Source organism: Myotis lucifugus, unplaced genomic scaffold (genome assembly GCF_000147115.1).
Source record: "Myotis lucifugus unplaced genomic scaffold, Myoluc2.0 scaffold_480, whole genome shotgun sequence".
In the NCBI taxonomy this organism is placed as follows: Eukaryota; Metazoa; Chordata; class Mammalia; order Chiroptera; family Vespertilionidae; genus Myotis; species Myotis lucifugus.
The window spans coordinates 159034-179353 of NW_005871528.1; the positions used below are offsets into that span (position 1 = coordinate 159034).

General features: G+C 48.8%; 1 protein-coding gene across 1 annotated transcript in view; it reads right to left on the minus strand.

Moving 5' to 3' along the window:
- Positions 1 to 4065: 4065 nt before the first annotated feature.
- The window catches only part of LOC102433003 (acyl-coenzyme A synthetase ACSM1, mitochondrial-like), a 30644-nt gene continuing 14389 nt past the window's right edge, over positions 4066 to 20320 (minus strand). Inside the window, exons 5-13 of the mRNA XM_023744647.1 lie at positions 18991 to 19150; positions 17923 to 18002; positions 14792 to 14909; positions 12760 to 12840; positions 12171 to 12272; positions 8350 to 8477; positions 7255 to 7354; positions 6073 to 6192; positions 4066 to 4406 (exon numbers count right to left, since the gene is read on the minus strand). Coding sequence (XP_023600415.1) covers positions 4311 to 4406; positions 6073 to 6192; positions 7255 to 7354; positions 8350 to 8477; positions 12171 to 12272; positions 12760 to 12840; positions 14792 to 14909; positions 17923 to 18002; positions 18991 to 19150 — 985 coding nt within the window. The 3' untranslated portion in view covers positions 4066 to 4310. The remainder of the gene's footprint in view (positions 4407 to 6072; positions 6193 to 7254; positions 7355 to 8349; positions 8478 to 12170; positions 12273 to 12759; positions 12841 to 14791; positions 14910 to 17922; positions 18003 to 18990; positions 19151 to 20320) is intronic.

Below are 20320 nucleotides of genomic sequence, written 5' to 3' on the forward strand. Positions count from 1 at the left end.
GATGGGGAGGTTATGGCTCTACCCTGTCACACACAGAGCAGGGCCTGTGGGGGGGCGGGGTTGGGGCGCCGCACCCTGTCACACACAGAGCCGCAGGGCAATCAGGGGGTTTGGGCACTGCCCCCTGTCATGCTGATCCAGTGCCAGGAGGCCTCGAGGCTCTGCTGATCCCGGTGCTGGGAGGCATATTACCCTTTTGCTATATAGGATAGAGGCCTGGGGGCCGGCTGGTTTGCCCTGAAGGGTGTCCTGGATCAGGGTGGGGGTCCCCACTGGGGGTGCCTGGCCAGTCTGGGTGAGGAGCTGAGGGCTGCTTTCAGGCTGGCAATTGACTGAAGCTCCCAACCACTCCTTTTTTTCTTTTTCTTTTTTTTTTTTTTTTTTTATTCTAGGCCAGCTTTAGCTCTGGCTCTAGCTCTGAGGCTTCCGCTGCTATAATTGAAACAATGTATAACTCTAGCTCTGAGATCCAGGCTGGCTGAAAGCTTTTTTCTGGGGTTTTGTTAAGCTTCTATATTTGCAACATAGTTTCTTAGAGTTGTAGCTCAGAGGCCGGCAAGTCAGGCGGGGAACGTTGCAGTCTGCAGTCCCTGGAGCAAGCAAGCCTCATGCTCGCTTCCAGCTGCCTGGCTGCCGGCCGCCATCTTGGCTGACAGTTAATTTGCATAAGGATATGCTGATTAGCCAATGGGAAGGGTAGCGGTCGTACGCTAATTACCATGTTTCTCTTTTATTAGTGTAGATTAGTGTACCATTCTCAGCACAGCCATGGGTGAACCTGAGGGAGTGGCAGTGAGAGATTAGAAAAGACAGACAAGAGAATAAAACTGGGTCTGGGTGGGACACTGCTCTCTCTGATGGAGAGACAGCACCACAGCCTGCAAGCCGAGTCTTTATTTCATAGCCAGATTCCACGAGGCAAAGTAAGGGCTGGTAAAGATGTTTACAACATTAAGGTGGGTTATAATTGTGCTGAGAGGGCGTTGCCCTCCAAGCTAGAACTTGCACGTGGCTTTGCCACGAGGGGACCATGTATTCTCATTAGTCTGAGGCTTGAACCTGTCCAAACACTGTAGCCACTCTCCACAGTTTAGAACCTTGTATTTCTTTTTTTTAAAGAAATGAATTAATTGAGACTCAGAAATTTTTCATGACTAAAAAATACTGACTCATATTTATTAAAAACTAATTATTTTACAGACATTTTAACAAACCATATACCTGTCACCTATAATAATAAAAGCGTAGTGTACTAATTAGACTGGAAAGCCAAATGACCTTCCGAATGCCCTTCCGGATGACCTTCCAGACGAAGCTGGGGCTGTGAGGGCTGAGGCAAGCCTCCACAGCTGTGAGGGCCGAGGCAAGCTGCCTAGGCTGTGAGGGGCTGCAGAGGCCGCCTGAGTCAGCCAGGCCTGCAAGAGCCAAGACCCTTGCACAAATTTTGTTCATTGGGCCTCTAGTATAATATAAATATTATGTGGAAAGTACTATTATTGAATCAGAGGAGATTCAAAATGGCAGCAAAGTAAGTAGATGCTGCACAGACACCCTCCCAAGAACAAACTGGAATTAGAAATAAAATACAGAAAAACTGCCCCAATAATCAATTGAAGACTTGCTAGAGAGAACCCTAATAATGGAGGACCAAAAGTGGAGACTGCATAGAGACTGGATGGAGGGGCAGAGGGGGGAAAGGGCTGGCTGGGCATCCACAGACAGCAAGAAGTTCCAGAGAGAGATATCTCTGCTGTGGGGTATGCCACGGAGAACTCTGGAGTCTAATCCCCAAGATGCCCCCCCCCTCCGCAATAAAGAGCACCAGAAATAAGAAGGGTACCCACATAACATCTGGGTGAAAAGCACTGGGGTTGCTGTCTGCCAGGGAGACATGCTGGAAATTCAGGCACCCTCTTAAATGGCCAACACCCAAAATTCCCTGTGGAGCCACCCACTTTATGCTCAGGCAGAGGGATGGCAGAGTGGACTGGAGCTGTGGGAACAGAAGCCAGGATCGGGGGCTCTGGGGTTAGAGCTCAGAAGGCAGACACCATGGTTTCCTGTGCTGAATCAGTCCCCTATGCAACAGAAGACATCTTTCCTACACAGACATTTGCTATGCAGCAGGCTTTGCCTGGGGGCAAGACAGTTGACCCACCCTATTGGAAAACACCTTGCCCCACAGTGCTGAGTTCCTGAGGTCACATAAGACACTAAAAATAACAGCCTCCAGGTAGAAGCCACTGCCCCACCCTGTTGAAAAAAAAGCTCTTGCCACAACTGAGGATGATTGCCTGAGGGCAATTCAAGTCAGAATCCTTTCAGTCTTCAGGCAGAGGAGGACTCTGGAGGCTTTAAGTCTTTGCCTGGTCTAATTAGTCAAAAACAGCATTTGACTCTGTACTGCACAAGAGATTGAGAAGTGTAGAAGATCTACTTAATAAACAGTCACAAAACCAAACACACAATGAAAATGAGGAGACAAAGAAACAAACCCCAAAGAAAGAACAAGAGAATTCTTCAAAAGAAGAGATAAATGAAACACAGATAAGAAATTTGTCTGAAACAGAGTTCAGGGTAATGATGGAAAGATGCTCAACTGCATGAAAAAGAGATATGGTAACTCTGACTCTGAAAACAGAAGTAAAGAATGACATAGCACAAATAAATAACACATTGGAAGGAATACACAGCAGATTAGGGAAAACTGAGGACAGAATCAGTGAATTAGAAGACAGAGTTGAAAAAAAATCACTCAATCAGAGAACCAAAAAGAAAAACCATTAAAAAACAGGAAGACAGCTTAAGGGAACAGTGGGACAACATGAAACGTAACAATTTTCACATTGTAGGTGTGCCGAAAGAGGCAGAAAGTGAGGAAGAGACAGAGAACATGTTTGATAATGGCAGAAAACTTCCCTAACCTGGTAAAGGAAAAAGCCACAAAGTCCAGGAGGCACAGAGATCACCAAGCAAGAATAACCCAAACAGGCCCATGACCAGACACATCATAATTAAAATGCCAAAAATTAAAGACCAAGAGAGAATCTTAAAGGCAGCAAGAGAAAAGAAAACTGTTACCTACAAAGGAGCTCCCAAAGGCTGACACCTGATTTCTCATCTGAAACTCTACAGGCCAGACAAAAATGGCATGAAGTACTCAAGGTAATGGAAAGCAAGGATCTGAGACCAAGATCACTATATCCAGCAAGGCTATCATTCAAAATAGATGGTTAAATAAAGAGCTTCCCAGACCAAAAAGGAAAAAAAAAAGGCTCAAGGACTACATCACCCCCAAGCGGTATCGGTATCGGTACATTTCCCTGTGAGTTTGTGTGTCTGTGCCTCCTGGCAAAGGGCTTTAGAAGCAATCTCCCTAAGAGTGACTCCCAGGAGTGAGTGAAAAAGAGACAATATGTGCTTCCTCCCAACCCCCAGGCTGAGCCCCTTCTGCCCCTGCTGCTCCCAGCCTGTGATGTACCCCTGGGGGTCCCATCCTAAGGATGGATGAAGTGAAGGGTCAGTTCATAGAACCACATGCCCAGGTTGGGGGAGAAGGTAGGGAAGCCTCTGATGGAAGAAAGAACTTGAAGAGTGCGGAGGGAGAGTTTTTAGGGAGGACTCTGGGCCCTGGGAGAAGGGCTGGAAGACCCTGGATCCCTGGGAAAGAATGTGGGTGGGTGCACATGGGGGAAAGCTGAGGGGTAAGACCCCTAGGCCCCTGGCCCCTCCTAGGAATGAGGGACGGGGCACCTCTGCAGAAGCTGGGAGAGTCCTGTGGAACCCGGTCCCTGGAGAGCTGGTCACTCACTTGCCCACCCCGGGCCTAGGCTGGGACCCAGCGGAGGCAGGTGCCTGGGCTGCTCAGAGCATCACTCCCGGAACTCTGGGTCCTGGTCACCTACTGGACGTGCAGGGCCACCTGGGAACACTGGGGTGTGTGTGGGAGGCAATAGGAGCGAGAACCAGGCCCTGTGCTCTCTCCAGGGGGAGGGGGGAGAGCAAGGAGGGACCGCATTCAGCACAGGTTCATGTACATGATGAAGGGACAACGCAGGATCACCCTGATGTCGATGTCAGCACTTTATTATCTTCAGCCCCGATCTGAGCGCCCACCTGGGCATCCAAAGGAACAAGAGCCTTGGAGGCAGGGTAGTGACTGATGTTCACTTAAAGGAACAGAAATGCGGGAATGCTGGCCGTCCTGGGCCCTTCCCCATCAGCCTCAACATCCCCCCTCGCCCCGCCATGTGGGGGCACCGAGACAGCCAGGGGTGTGCCCAAGGTCACACCCAGAAGGGATGCTGAATTTACTGCTGTTGCATCTGACCAAACTCCTTTTCCCGAAGTTCATTCCTTTTGATCTTGCCAGTGACGGTTTTGGGCAGCTCAGGGACAAACTCCACCTGGGTGAGGAGAAAGCAAATCATCCTGAGTCCTGCTGTCACTTCCTACCAGTCCCCACTCCCCCCTTCACCCTGCACATCCCCCATACAGGCTACAGCAGGTGGTGGCCTCATGTCAGGTTCTCCTCCTGACCCCCTGAAGCTGGCTGCAGCCCTGTGACGTGCTCTGACCAATGAAATGTGGGGGAGTGAAGCGTGCCACCTCTCACAGGAGAGTCGGAACCTCTGAGCCTGGCCACCCTCTCTGTCCATCTCTGACAGCACCAGGCAGGTATCTATGTGGTGGCTGCTTCTCTACCTGGTCCCAGGAGACCAGGGTGGGCATATGGCATGAGCATGGGAGCTGCCTTCCCTAGAATAAGCCACGTGGCTGTGGGGCTGACTGTTACTCACAGTAACATCTAGCCCTTCCTAACTGGTACGCATCCCTGTTCTATCTCTAGGAGGCAGCAGAGCCTGACATTAAAAGCAAGAACGCTGCTGCTGTTGGAGACACATGGTTTGAGGTCCAGCTCTGCCTGTATTAACTCTATTCTCTGAGCCTCAACTTCAACTCCGTAAAATACTTGGTTAGACCATCTCAGGCTGCGGAGAGGATGAAATGAAATAATAATGCACGTGAAGCATTGAATCCAGGGCCTGGCACATGAAGTAAATATTCAGTAATGGTAGGTAGCTACACAGCTTTACAATATGCACTGACTATAAACATTCAGACAAGGTAGGAAATGTTAACGTGTTGGCATCCATATCCTTTCAAACTTTGTTTTTAAACAAATACAATAATATCATGTATATTCTCTCATAGCCTGCTTTTTGTCTTAACAACATATTGTGGTACCTTTATATTAAAAATTTAAAAATCTACATTATTTAAAATTACAAGATAATATTACATTTCACAAATAATTTTATAATTTCTCTATTGGACAAATGCAGCCCTGGCCAGTGTTTCTCGGGGGTTGGAGCGTCGGCCCACACAGCGAAGGGTCTCAGGTTTGATTTCAGGTTCAGGGCATGTACCTGGATTGCAGTTTCCATCCCTGGCTCTAGTTAGGGTGTGTATAGGAGGCATCCAATTGATGTGTCTCTCTATATCAATGTTTCTCTCTCTCTCTCTCTCTCTTTTGTCCTCTCTCCCTCCCTCCCCTCATTCCACGCTCTCTAAAAATCAATGAGAAAAATATCCTCAGGTGAAGATTGACAATAAATAAATCTGTAAACAGAAAAACAAATGCAGTAGAATAAAAAGTACAAGAATGGACGGCATCTTTTAAGGTTAAATATAATTTTGTTAACACTCATTTGCTGTGTACATAAATAAGTATTGAGTGGCAGTATCAAATGTATATCTTAGTATGAATCACGCTGAAGAATACTTAGAAAGCTGCTGATTTGGATGTCTTTTTCAAATTTTGAAGGATGTTAAATAGCCTCCTTGGATAGCTTTGGGCACTGGTCTGATATTTTTGCCCTCGGGGTAATGTGCAGCACGTTTTGGAATAGAGGTTCCATCCCACTCAGTTGGCTGCATCCACCCCTAAGCTGAATTGCTTCTTCTGCAGAGAAAAATGCTCATTCTATGTGCGGTTTCAGCATCTCCCGGCCACCCTACCAGACTCGGGGCAGCAGAGCAAGGAAGGGCTCGAGCATCGGCCCCACTCACCTTCCTCGGGTACTTGTACGGGGCTGTCACTGCCTTCACGTGCTCCTGCAGCTCCTTGGCGAGCTGGTCCGGGTCATGGGACAGAAACTTTGGGGTCAGGACAATGAAGGCCTTCACCAACTACAACGCAGAACCAGAGCCCGGCCTCAGGGTGAGTGCCACCCAGTTGCCTGGTTTAAAAGTAAGTGTTAATGTAAAGAATGGCAAAGCAAGCTGACACCTGAGCCTTTGGAAAAGGACAAGGCCAGGTTCAAACCCAAATACTTCCAATTTCTCCTCTTTCCCTTGCGAAATCACTTAACCTCAAATTCCTTCTCTGTGACATGCGCAGAGTACAGGTTCATCCCATGGAGCTGAACATGGTGGCCTTATGTTCAGATTCCATGAGATGATGCACATAAAACATGCACCCAGTGTAACTTCATTATTATCCCCAGCATCATTGTTTTCATCATCATTTTTACCACTAATGTATGTACAGTTCTGTGCTTGGAACCTTGTGAGCATTTAATAATTGTTGGTAACTTATTGATCTTATTGTTTTTATTTTTTAAGTAGTTGTTGATTCTTATTTTTACAATATGTTTTTATTGATTTCAGAGAGGAAAGGAGGGGTGAGATAGAAGCATCAATGATGAAAGAGAATAGTCAGTCTGCTGCCTCCTGCAGGCCCCCTACTGGGGCTCTAGCCCAAAACCTGACATGTCTCCTGACTGGGAATCAAACATGGTTCCTGGGTTGACACTCAACCACTGAGCCACACAGGCTGGGCTGAACTTATTGCTTTTATATTGTTATTTATGTCCCCATTTAATTGCACAGGGCCGTGTACATAGTAGGTGCTCAATAAATCCAATGAATGCATTGGAAACAGAGTGCTCAGAATTCCATCCTGGCTCCACCACAGTACAATCTGGGCAAGTTATTGAACTTCTGTATGCTGTCTCTTTGTCTATTAAAAGGTATAATAAGTAAGAGTCTCTAACTCAATACGTTGTGGTGAGGGTTAAATGAGCCAGCTCACCCAGTATCTAGTCAGGATGTTACGGATGATGCCTCATTGCCTCCTGCTGCCCACACGGTGTAAGTGCGCCACGCACACCAACTGCTCTGGAAGGTTCCCCCGCACCAGCCTTCCAGTGCCCACATGCAGACCCCATGACCTCCTGTCCTGCTCCTCACCTGCCCTCGGATCGGGTCCGGGCTGCTCACCACAGCTGACTCAGCCACCGCCGGATGCTCAGCCAGGGCGTTCTCCACCTCTGCCGGCCCAATGCGGTACCTGCGGGACCAAGGGTTCCTGCTCTGGGTCTGAGCAGATGCCAGGGCTGCAGTGACCCAGGCCCTCCAATCCCATGTTTGGGAGTCACAGCTCCCCTGGGCACAGAGGGCAACCTTCACGAGAGCCAGAGGCCTGTGAAAAGGCGCTGCAGTGGGACCAGGATGTGAAGACCTGGGCATTCCAGGCTCAGATGCTCCCAGGTCTCCCCTCACTGCCTCCTGTGGGCGGGTGGGGGTGGAAGGCTGTCCTCCTGGGGCTGTGGGCGTGGCACCAGGAGCTTCCCAGCAGGACTCTTACTGTACTCTTGGGAGCCTCAGACTTTGTCTTAAACGTTTAGGTAAATTCTGTCCCACTACATCAGCATCTCATTTAGAAGTTTAAAAAGTAAAACCGACTTAATTTCCCTGATGCATCCAAAGGAAGGTGTTACTTGTGTCACTTTTCCTCCACAAATCACCTAGGCACGAGGAACAACAGATGGGGAGCCACACTACCTCGGTTCAAATCTGGGCTTCACCCTGCAGTACCATGAAATTATCAGCAACTTAGTTCACTAGTCAATGACTCAGTGTTCTCATCTGTAAAATAGGCACAATAATGGCATCTACTGGGTTAAGCAAAGCACAGAGGAGTGTACTTTCACACAGTAAGTACTCCACAAGCTTAGCTGCTATTGTTGTTGTTCTGTGACATGTGTCCCTTTAATTAGAGGAACACAGAGAATAATTTCCCCCAACCAATGGGGACAGATAGGGGCTCAAATAAATCTCCCTTCCCAATCCTATATCCCCTCTTTAAATTGCACAATGTCTACGGTGGTTGCACTTCCAGGCCTACTTGACCTTTATTTTGATAGCGGGGGAGATGCACAGATACCCCCGGCCAGGGCCCTGTAGACATGGCTGCATCAGGAATAGGCTGAGGGCCCATCCCCAGTGCATGGAGGAAATGTGAAGCAACCTAGAGCTGTCAGGCCCCAGCTCAGCCACACCTACCCAGAAGCGTTGATGATGTCATCGTCCCTCCCCAGGAACCAGATGTAGCCCTCTTCGTCAATAGTTGCTTTGTCCCCAGTGTTGTAAAAGTCCCCACACTCCACTTTGGCTGTCTTCGCTGGGTCATTCTGCAAAGAGAACGTCTCTCTTATTGAAGGCAGTGAGGTTAGAGATGTTGAGCTGCAACCTGGGGCTCAGATTTGGGTTTGAATCCTGCTTCTCACGTCACCAGGCACCTGTGCAACTTTTGTAATCCCTCTGAGTCTATTTACTCTACATGCAAACACTCAATGCATGCTACTGGTCAATTAATGTACAAAATACACTGACAATTGCTATTAGTATAACACAGTAGCTGAACAGATGGAAGGTGTCAATAAACATTTGTTAAATGAATTTTCTTCCCCAAGTGCTATCTCATCTCATCCTCAAAGAAAGCTTGTGGCCCTGGCAAATGTGGCTCCATTGGTTGAGCGTCATCCCATGAACCAAAAGGTTGCCAGTTCACTTCCTGGTCAGGGCACATGCCCAGGTTGTGGGCTTAGTCCCTAGTAGGGAGCGTGGAGGAACCAGCTGGTCAATGTTTGATGAAATAATGGCAGAAAGCATATCTAACCTGGTGAAGAAAAAAGTCACACAAGTTCAGGAGGCACAGAGAACCCCAAGCAAGAAGAATCCAAACAGGTCCATGCCCCAACACATCATAATTAAAATGCCAAAAATTAAAAACCAAGAGAGAATCTTAAAGGCAGCAAGAGAAAAGCAAACTGTTACCTACAAAGGAGTTCCCATAAAGCTGACACTTGACTTCTCATCAAAATCTCTATAGGCCAGAAGGAAATAGCATGAAGTACTCAAGGTAATGGAAAGCAAGGATCTGAGACCAAGATCACTATACCCAGCAAGGCTATCATTCAAAAAAGACGGTCAAATAAAGAGCTTCCTGGACAAAAAAAAAAAGAAAAAAAAAGGCCAAAGGAATACATAACCACCAAGCCAGCATTATAAAAAATGCTACAGGCACTGCTGTAATGAGAAGGAGAAACAAAGAGAAACCTACACATGCAGAATTAAAATGGCAGTAAATAAGTACCTATCAATAATAACCCTAAATGTAAATGGATTAAATGGTCCAATCAGAAGGCATAGGATAACTGAACGGATACAAATACATGAGCCAACTATATACTGTCTATGAGAGACCCAGCTCAGAACAAAAGACATACACATCATGAGAGTGAAGGAATGGAAAAAAAGTTTTCCATGCAAATGGAAATGGAAAAAAAGCTGGAGTAGCAATACTCATATCTGACAAAATAGACTTCAAAATGAAGGCCATCACAAAAGACAACAAAGATCACTACACAATACTAAAGGGATGAATCCAACAAGAGGATAGAACCCTGGTAAACATATATGCACCCAATATAGGAGCACCTTAATATATTTAAAAAACTGCTAGAGGGCTTTAACGGAGAGATTAACAACAATACAGTCATAGTAGGGGACTTTAACACCCTGCTGACTTCACTGGATAGATCTTCCAGACAAAAACGTGACAAGGAAACAGTGACTCTAAAGGACACACTGGATCAGATGGATTTAACTAACATTTATAGAACATTTCACCCCAAAGCAACAGAACATACATTCTTCTCAAATGCACATTGATCATTCACAAAGATAGACCAGATATTAGGACACAAAGCCAGTCTCTACAAGTTCAAGAAGATAGAAATCATATCAAGCAACTTATCAGATCACAGTGGAATGAAATTAGAAATCAACTACAGTAAAAACACCCCAAAACATTCAAACACGGGAAGGCTAAATATCATGTTATTAAACAAAGAATGGGTTACCAATGAATACTTATATAATAAAGAGGTAATATGTAAATTAACCCTCAGACCCTCACAAGATGGCTGCCTACGACCAGGCTGGCAGGGGGGTTAGTGAGGGACGACTAAACTACTCAACAGCAGGCTCATGAGGCTACCAGGCCAGCAGAGAGGGCAGTGAGGGACGACTAAACTACTCAACAGCAGGCTCATGAGGCTACCAGGCCAGCAGAGAGGGCAGTTGGGGGCCACCAGGCCAGCAGGGGGTGCAGTTGGGTGCAACCTGGCCAGCAGGGGAGACAGTTGGGGACGATTAGCCTGGAAGGGGGGCAGTTAGGAGCAACCAGGCTGGCAGAGAGAGGCAGTTGGGGGCGATCGGGCTGGTAGGGCATGCAGTAAGTGGTGACCAGGCTGGTGGGGGGGGGGGCAGTTAGGAGCGACCAGGTTGGCAGGGAGAGAGCAGTTGGGGGTGACCTGGCTAGCAGCGGGGGGGCAGATAGAGGTGATCAGGCAGGCAGGCATGTGAGCGATTAGGAGTCAGCGGTCCAGGATTGTGAGAGGAATGTCTGACTGCAGGATTGGGCCTAAACCTGCAGTTGGACATCCCCTGAGGGGTCCCAGAGTGGAGAGGGTGCAGGCTGGGCTGAGGGGACCCCTCCATGCATGAATTTTGTGCACTGCGCCTCTAGTCAAGAAATAAATTTTAAAAACTTACTGGAAACAAATGAAAATGAACACACAACAACCCAAAATCTATGGGACACAGCAAAAGCACTCCTGAGAGGGAAGTTCCTAGCACTACAGGCATACCTCAAAAAAGAAGAAAAATTAACACTACACTATTCAACCCTTCAACTTAAAGAACTAGAAAGAGAACAACAAGAAAAGCGCAGAGTAAGTAGGAGGGAAATAATAAAGTTAGCACAGAAATAAATAACATAGAGACTAAAAAATCTATACAAAAAAAATCAATGAAACCAAAAGCTGGTTCTTTGAAAAGATAAACAAAATTAATGAATGGTTTAACCAGCAATTTTTACTGTAGGTTGGTAGTATGAGGAGCAATGCCCCCTGGAGGCCAGAGTGATGACAACAGTGACACCAAGAGAGAGAACATTTGATGGCTGTTCTTTTGGAGAAAGCAGGTGGAATCTGAGATCAATTTTAGGTGTGCCCACCCTTCCATGGCCCATCTTGGAAGCTGAGAATTTCCTCTTAGTGGCCTCTACTACCCTGGGAGGGCTAGGGGTTATCTGGGCAGTTTCCTTAGAGCCCATCACAGGTTCTGTCATCCCTGGATTTCCCATTAGGCTTTGGGGCTGAAAGACATGGGTTTGAATCTTAGATCTGCCGTTTATTTGACTTGGGGAAACACATGACTCCTATGGTCTGCAGGTGGTTTTCTCTGAGAAGTGGGGGATGGGAGGCCTCAGGAGGCTCAGGACATTTGCTAGGTTTGTTCCCACCCCGTTGGTAAACTGGATGGTAGCATGTTAACCCAGCCTAAGCCGCATTCATTTTTTTTTAATATATATATTTTATTGATTTTTTACAGAGAGGAAGGGAGAGAGATAGAGAGTTAGAAACATCGATGAGAGAGAAACCTCGACCAGCTGCCTCCTGCACATCTACTGGGGATGTGCCCACAACCCAGGTACATGCCCTTGACCGGAATCAAGCCTGGGACCTTTCAGTCCACAGGCCGACGCTCTATCCACTGAGCCAAACCGGTTTCGGCATAAGCCGCATTCTTAATCATCAGCCCCAAGTCCGATGATCCCGAAGCCAGGCTTCTCTACCCCATCAGTGCCACATGGGTTAGGAGAGGAAAGGCTGTGAGCTTTGGGGGAACTAGACCTGGCTTCACTGAACTGGAGCACATAACGGAGATGGGAGGAGTCTCAGGGTACAGAGTTGAGTCCCCTCCCTTCTCGCTGCAGGGGTGCCCGGGACAGGGAGTGGCAGGCGGGGCGCCCTCACCTCATACAACATGAACAGGCCGATGGGCTTGGTGGGCTTGATCCTGATGCCAAGGTTGCCCTCAGTGTTGGGCGGCAGGATGTTGCCCTTGTCGTCGATGATCTGGAGCAAGAGGTCTGTGAGTCCCCCTGCAGGGCTCCCAGCATCCTGCCCACCCAAGCTCTGCCTGGCTTATGCATGTGACACCAGGGGGGACCATGGGGAGGTCCCTGGCAGAAAACAGAATGAAGCTGTCAAGTCTTTGAAATCAGCAAGAGACGGGTGTGTTTGTTTCCTGGTACGTGGACGCCGCATGTGTCTTCAAGCTACAAAACAGGGTCGGGACAAGCTAAAAGCCCCAGCGGGTGGACAGAGCTGCCGGCGCTCCTCCAGGTCCCGTGTGCCACGGCTTTGTGCGGCCTCGGCTGGCACTGTGAGCTGCACTGATGCCCACAGTACTGAAACCTCCCAGGAAATCAGAGGGAACTAGGAGGAGAGGAAGAAAGACAACTCGGGCGGGGAACACGGCTGCTTCTGCCGCCTGGTGTCACACGGGGTCCGATCCCAGCTGAGCCCTCAGTGCTCCCTGGCCCCGCCTTTAGCACCAAACCTGGACATCGAAGGGTGGGATGGCTTTCCCCATGGAACCGGGCTTGACCTGTGATCCCCGGGGAGTGGCGCAAGTCAGTCCCTGTGCACAAAAGGAAGAGAATACCAGTTGTCAAACGGTCCAGGCAGATCACAGAGCAGCAAGAATCCTACACAGCACCCCTGCTCATAGAGCCTGTGGGGAGCTGGGAGCTCTGCATCCTGGGCCACAGGGTCCCGAGGGGGAGGCCAAGAAAGGAGCCAAGGGCTGAGCTCGGGGCTGTGGGCGGGTTGTGGGCGGGGGAGTGCCCACTGCACGCCAGGCTTGTGTCCATTTGACCAACACTTACTCAAGACTGAAGCTGACAGGATCCCTGCCCCATCTGCCCTCGGGGCTGCGCTGAAATCACTTAAGTTGCTCCTCTGCCACCACTCCCACCCCATTGCCCTCCTGGTGACCTCTGCCTCCTTCCTGGTTCTCTGAAGCTACCATCTGTCCTAGAGCGAAGCCTTCACAGTCAGAAGATGAGGTGATGCCCTGGGTCTCCTCTGTCAGAGGGGCCGGGCCGGCACCCCCTCTCAGAGCCTGCGGGGCGGAAAGCTGCACTGGCCACACCTATGAGCTCACCTGGCTCCTCAGGGCAACCAGCCAGACTCAGGCCCCAGGAGAAGGCCTGGGCGATCCTCCTTCGGTGGTATTTCCCCCCATTTCTGTTGTCGCCAACAGGGCATTATACTGACTTTTGTGGGTGTTTCCCTCCATAGAAAACAAGCGTCTGAGCATGGACACGGCCCCTTGGGCTCTGCACCCCTGACACCTGGCGCACGACCCCCACATCAGTGAGGACAGCAGGCCGGCCCTGGGGGAAGTGCAGGCTGAGCACAGCCCGGGGGCCAGCACACCCTGCCCCTGTCCTCACCACCACCCTGGGTCGGCATTCTGTTCCCATTTTAGAGGTGGGGAAGTGGAGCTTCTGGCAGGGCCCACGTATGCCTATGGGCTTGAAGCTGCCATGGGCGATGCTGAGAGGAACTGACACCTGAGCTCCTGGGAGAGGAAGGCCTCCCTCTCCAAGCTGCTGCTCACACTTCAGGACACGGAATCGCCCACAGGTGAGCGAGCGGGTTGCAAGTGCTTTGGGAAATGAGGCTCCGGGCAGCGAGGAGGGAGTATTCTGTGGCTTCAAGCAGTCGATGCCAAGGGACTGGGGTTATGGGTGTAGCATGTGCTTCTCTTTGTCCAAAAGTGAACTGGGAGCCATGCAAGGTCAGGCCTCGAGCCCTCACATTTCTCAGGCCTGGAAGAGGACCACTTAACTGACTAAAACAAACATTTTCTTTTGCAAAAAACAACACATCGTCAGACAAATAAGTGAATTAGGACCAAAAGAGCCTGCCCTACAGGTCCTGAGAGGGGGTGACTCTGTGAGCTGAGGGGATAGTAGGAGGCGGGGAGAGTGGCTGTGTCAGCATCAGGGGGTTGAAGATGCCAGCACAGCAGACTCCACAGCCTGCCCACTTCGTACTCAGTGATCGCCTTGGGGGTGACAGTGTGTGTGTGTGTGTGTGTGTGTGTGTGTGTGTGTGTGTGTTGCCTCTGCTCCCTCCTCCCCTCCTGCTCATGCCCCACAATCAAAAGTGTGTGCTGCCCTCATACACTCCCAGGGATGAGCTTCCGAGGCCAGCTCCTGCCTGGCCCTGTGGCTGCTGCTCTAGGGAGGGAGGGTGACGTGGGCAGCACTCTGAGGCAGGGCCTCCGTGAGGCAGGAGGTACCTCCATTGCCATTGCTCCTCCTGGCTCCCCTGATCCCAGGGACGCAGCCCCTGTCCTCAGATGCCTTTGAAAGGTTTTGTCCAATAGTCGTCAGCACACTGAGGTCTTGACAAGTCAAAGACTGTGTGTGCATCGTCTCTCTGCAAACATTTGGGGCCAATCAGCCTGGAACTCCAGAGCCGCCCTCTGCTGGCTGTGGGGACAGTGGGGCCTGTGCACAGGCTCTGGCAGATTCAGCTCCTCTGCTGGGCTGAGTGGCCCAGAGGGGCCGTCCACCTACCGTTTCCGACTGTCCGTAGATCTGGTGGAGCAGAAGGCCGGTCCGTTGTCTCCACTTCTCTTGCTCCTCGGGCAGCACGGCCTCCCCGCCAGTAGAGCAATGCTCCAGAGTGGGGAACCTGAGGTTTGGGGGAGACAAGGTGTCCACAGAGCTTCAGAGCAGGCCCTGGACGCTCCTACCCAGGCCCAGGAGTTAGGAGCCCATCCACCTTTCTGCTTCCTCACTTTCTTACTTGCCTCCCGGGTGGATGTCATTCACTTCCTGTCTGTCAGTCCCTATGAACTGTTCTTCAGGGGGTGGTGGTGGTCGTGATAAAGCTATGGATTCAGTTAGGGATCCAACTAAATTAGGACATCGAGACCTCGTCTGAGGGAAGCTTCTATGTGGAAAGAGTTATGTTTTATAAACCATGAGGGGTAAAGGCTAGGACTCTGGGGACAAGCTGGGGGTTATTGGACTGCACTTCCGGCCTTGGGGGAGATGGGTTATGTGAACTGACGGGCTTTTGAGTTCCCGAGGGGAGAATGCAAGTTAGGGATTGTCAATCAATTGCTCTGGTCATCAAGGAAAATTGGGCTGAGTGTTGGAAACAGGACAGGGGTCACAGGTAGTAGCCCTTTAAGAAGGAATTTTGGAGACAACAGAAAAGTCTGCTGTGAGCGTGTAGCAGGTATATCCAGTACGAGGCACGCCGTATGCTGTACATTATTTCTCCTCCATTTTCCTCAGGGAAATTCCAGAAATAATACAAAAACAATCACACAATCATAATGGACTCCCTGAAGGAAATGAAAAGTGACTAAGGTCTGAGCATCAGCAGCCTGAGCTGGACTAGTTCTTGGCAATGAGGGAAGTAGCAGACCTCTGGATCCCCTCCCCGGCCCCGCCCAAACCCATTCCCCCCACACTTCCCTCCCGCTCCCCCCCCCAACACCTCTCCTGGGACACAGGAGTGGTGGATAAGAGGCTGGTTTCATTAGGGGTGTCTTCCTCACTCATCTGGAGCTTTCTCCAAAGTAGGTAAAATTAACAGAGTCTCCAGTGGAGTCATTAGTGAGGCCCTGATTGGATTTTTACTGGGTTTGGACCAAGTTCATCATCTGAGGAATGTTGCAAAGAGTGGCTGTAATATGAGCTTTGAAATACAGATTGAGGCAGACTCCAAGGGCATGCTGGGATGGAGGTTTCATGAATAAATGCAAGTTGTATTTCAGAGTTAGTTTCGTAAGGGTAATTGTTCAACTCCTTGACATTTTAACTCTGTGCCTAAAAGTTATTAAGTCTGATTTTTGAAGCAACAATTTCCATTTTAGAGTCTCTAAAATATACATAAGTGCCCATTAGGTTCAAAGACAAAATTGCAGTTTAGCTCAAAATTAATCTATAAACACGGGGAAATACAAAATAAAACTATAGCAAAATGACACTACATCCATCAGATTGGTAAAAATTAAAGACTCTGACAAAAACAAATATTGTCAAAGATGTGGAACAAGGGAATCCTGCCTCCCTGCTAGGGGGTGCACAGGACGATGGGATACTTTGGAAAATAGGTGGTAGGATGCGGTGTCACTGTGACTCAGCAATTTCTCCTAGAAAGACCCCACACAAATGAGTGCTGATGTGCACAGGGTGAATGTGCAAGAACAGTGTTAGTCATCAGCAGCCCTCGAATGCAAACCACCCAGATGTCCATTAGTGGTAGAGCGGATTGAAGAAAATGTGGACTTTTTATAAAATGGGATATTATATAGCAATAAACGTTAGCTACAGCAACATGATGCAACATGGGCACATCTAAGAAATATAACGTTGTAAAAAGAAGCTGGACATTACAGAATAATATGATTACAAAGCTCACAAGCAAGTAAAAGAGACTAATATTTCCTTAGGAGGTAAACTACAAGGGAGAGAGGGGGAGAAAAACACACACAAATGAGTGAACACCATAAAAGTCAAGACAGTGAGTTCCTTTAAGGAGTTGGAGAGGTCTGAGTAGGTCACTGGGGGCTGGCGATGTTCTCTTATTGTGACTTGAATGAGTGGTTACATATTGGTTTAATTTTCAACAATTTCTTAATCAAATTTATGTCTTATGTTTGTTATTTCACAATAAAAAAGTTTTAAATAGAAAAAACTCACAATGATGCAAGGCTCACTGTTTCATTTGGATCTGAGTCCTGCTTAATAAACTAATTAGACTGGCTGATAATTATCACTACCAGCATTTCACACACACACACACACACACACACACACACACACACACACTAGCTCTCACTGTCCTCAAAGAACCAGAGTTAGAACAGTCAGACTATTACCATCCTTGGCTGGTGATTGAAAGAAACAGAGCCAGGGGAGAGGCTGACAGTGTTGAGCACAGGCAGCTGGGAAGCAGAGGCCTGTTTGCTTCACCAGGAAGCTCCAGTTTCACACCCAAGAAATGGCAGCACAGTCCCCCCAAGGGGATTAACACCCTCCCTCCCCTCTGGGTTGGGATTGTGTGTGGGAGGGGGAGGGGGGAGGTCAGGAACTGCCCAGTAAAGTCAAAATGGCGCAGAGGGAAGTGTGGGACCACAGAGGCTGTCAGTCTAACCTGGGAAAAGATCTTTGGCCAGGGGTGGGCCCAGCGCATGCCCCTGGAATCTTGGGAAGTTAGTGGGTTGTTTTGGAAAAAGCTCCTGGTTGAGACCCAGGGGGTAATGCTGGCTCTCTCTCTTGCCTGGGGCCCCACTGGCCCAATTTGTTTCTGTCCCCTCCCGCCCAGGAGCAAAGGACCATGCAGGTCTAGGGGCCACCTGGGCCAGGGGAGAGACTTCCAGGCCCAAAGGATCATGAAGCAGAAACTCCGGGCATTGGCCTTTGTGTTGGCTGTTGAAGAAGAAACTGGACTTTTTCCAAGGCAGGGCCCAGAGAGATGGGGCATTGGGAAGCCGGGAGGAGAACTCTATTGATGTTACCTAACAAATAAACCACATCGCCACATCTCAATCTCCTGTCCGTGGATCCTTGGGATTCTTTCCTCCCAACCCCATAGAAGAGCCTGTTCCCCACCAACAACAAGACCACAGCGAAATACTCCTTAAAATCCTACCCAACGATTGTGAACACAACAGGCCACCTCTACATACCTGCCAAAATTCTCCTGCAGAATCATTCGAAATACGGAGGACGCAGCAATGTACTGGGTGATGGGGTATTTAAAGAGTGTCTACAAGGTGAACAGAGAAAAAATTTTATATTTATAGTTAAGATGAAAAATACAGGCCAAAAACAACAACAACAACAAAATACTGGCCAATTATTACCATTTTTTTCTGCTCTCCCTTCTAAGACAGCCCATTTATTCATTTGTTAATTCCTCCAGTATCTATATATTGAACATGCATGTGTTTATGGACTGAGGGACTAGAGTTGATGAGAAGTGAGAGACTGATAACATAGAAGAAAGTGTATAATGGATTAAAGATGAGCAGTGAGGGGCTCCAATGGAAGGGCCTGGAGAAGAACTGGCCCCACAGTGGTGAGGGGAGGGGCTTGGACTTGAGCGGTGGAGAAGCAGGTCTGGGGAAGGAAAGCAAGGGTGCAGTGAGTGGAGACACAAACAGCATGTTCAGGAGCAGGGAAGTCATTTGAAAGGGTTTATGGAGTCAACTTCAATCGTCACCATGATGTGCTCATAACAATAACAGCCACTGCTACCAGTTCCTGAGTGTTGTCAGGTGCAGGCCTCAGCGCTAACCACTTTACACACTTTGCCTGTATCATCTCAATATTCCCAACAATTTTACGAGGTAGTGATTATTAAAACTCCCATCTTACAGGTGAGGAGACTGAGCTCAGAGAGGTAAGGTTACCACTAACAAATGTTAAAGGTGTGAAAAGGAACTAGAACCATCCTATTCCAAGGGCTCTGGTTTTAAACACTTCAATAAATTCACACGCACACACCAGCTACACAGCCCTGGAGGAGCCAGGAGACCTGAGATTGTTCTGGTTGCTTTAATTTCTCAAAATGTGTATTCTGGGAGCCTCACTGACTGATTCAGAGCCCCACATTTGAGACACCCAGAGCCCAGGTTCCATCACCCTAATGGGCTTCTTTGTTACATACACTCTTCTCAGCAGGGGCCAGCTTTTGAGCCTGAAACATGAGTTTCTCCGGGAGTTTGTTCACACTCAGAGATTAGTCCTCTTACCTCCACAATGACCTTAGGGTCAAACTGGGGCAGATGGTGGATGAAGACTGTAGACCCTGCTGTCCATGGTTCAATCATGGTCTCCACAGCAGCCAATATCCAGCCTGGATCTGACAGGCACCACAGGACATCAGAGGCCTTCAGCTGCAGTACTTCCCTGCTGACTCCAAAATACAGTGGCCTCAGCTTTGTAACCACAGGAGGATGTGACCCAGGGCTCGGGCATCTGGTTCTCAGACAGCGAGCCACCCGTCTCACTCTCAAGTCATGTGGTTTGTGTGGGGCTCCAGACTCACTCCCACCCCAGTCCCAAAGGCACCCCAATCAGATTTCCTGGTCACGTGCCACTTCAACTGGTCCAATCATAATGATCCTTAAGGCTGGGAATACTGGGATGAAGTCTGTGGCTCTTTTTCTGGATTCACATCTGTTATTGATAGTTTTGGGCAATGCTGGCAGCCATCAGAGATAATAAGGGAGGGGCCTTTCTGAGAAAAGCATCAAAACATAACAGAAACATCCCGAGCCGGTTTGACTCAGTGTATAGAACGTTGAACCCACGGACTGAAGGGTCTTGGGTTTGATTCTGATCATGGGTATGTACCTCAGTTGCAGGAAGCCCTGGTTGGGGTGCATGTGGGAGGCAACCAATGATGTGTCTCTCTTACATCAATGTTTCTCTCTCTCTGTCTCTCCCCCTCCCACACTCTCTAAAAATCAATGAAAAACAAATATCCTCGTGTGAGGATTAACTAATAAATAATAAAGAAACAGGGGGTGGGGTGGGCTTGAAGAAGGGAATGGGGGAAAAGGGAACATATGTAATACTTTGAACAATAAAGATTTATTTTTTTTAAAAAAAAACACACACACAATAGAAACAGCTGGTAGATGGAGAGACGAAAAATTGAATCCAGGGGCTACTCAGCTAGGTCTGAAGCATTTTAACACCCTACTCTTACTGCTTCTGAGGGACCTCTGTGTGCGTAACTCCTGGAGAAAAACTCAACTCTCCCATGAGGAGCTATGGCTTTGAAGAGCTCTTCTATTAGTAGGGAGGGGCCTGGAGAGCCATTCACACTCCCTGTCCCCATCTCTCTGAGGGCTGTGGCACACCCACAGGAAATTACAAGCTGGGCACCTCTGTTCTGAGCTTCAGACCCAACTGCCCACTGAGCATCTCTTCTGGGACGTCTCTCGGGCATCTCACACCCAGAGCATCCTAATCTCTCAGCCTCCCGGGACTCATTCTTTTCCAGTGCTCTCTGTGTTTCAGTGACTGTCATTACTGTGCAAGCTCCAAACCTGGGAGTCCACCTTGACTCTCCAG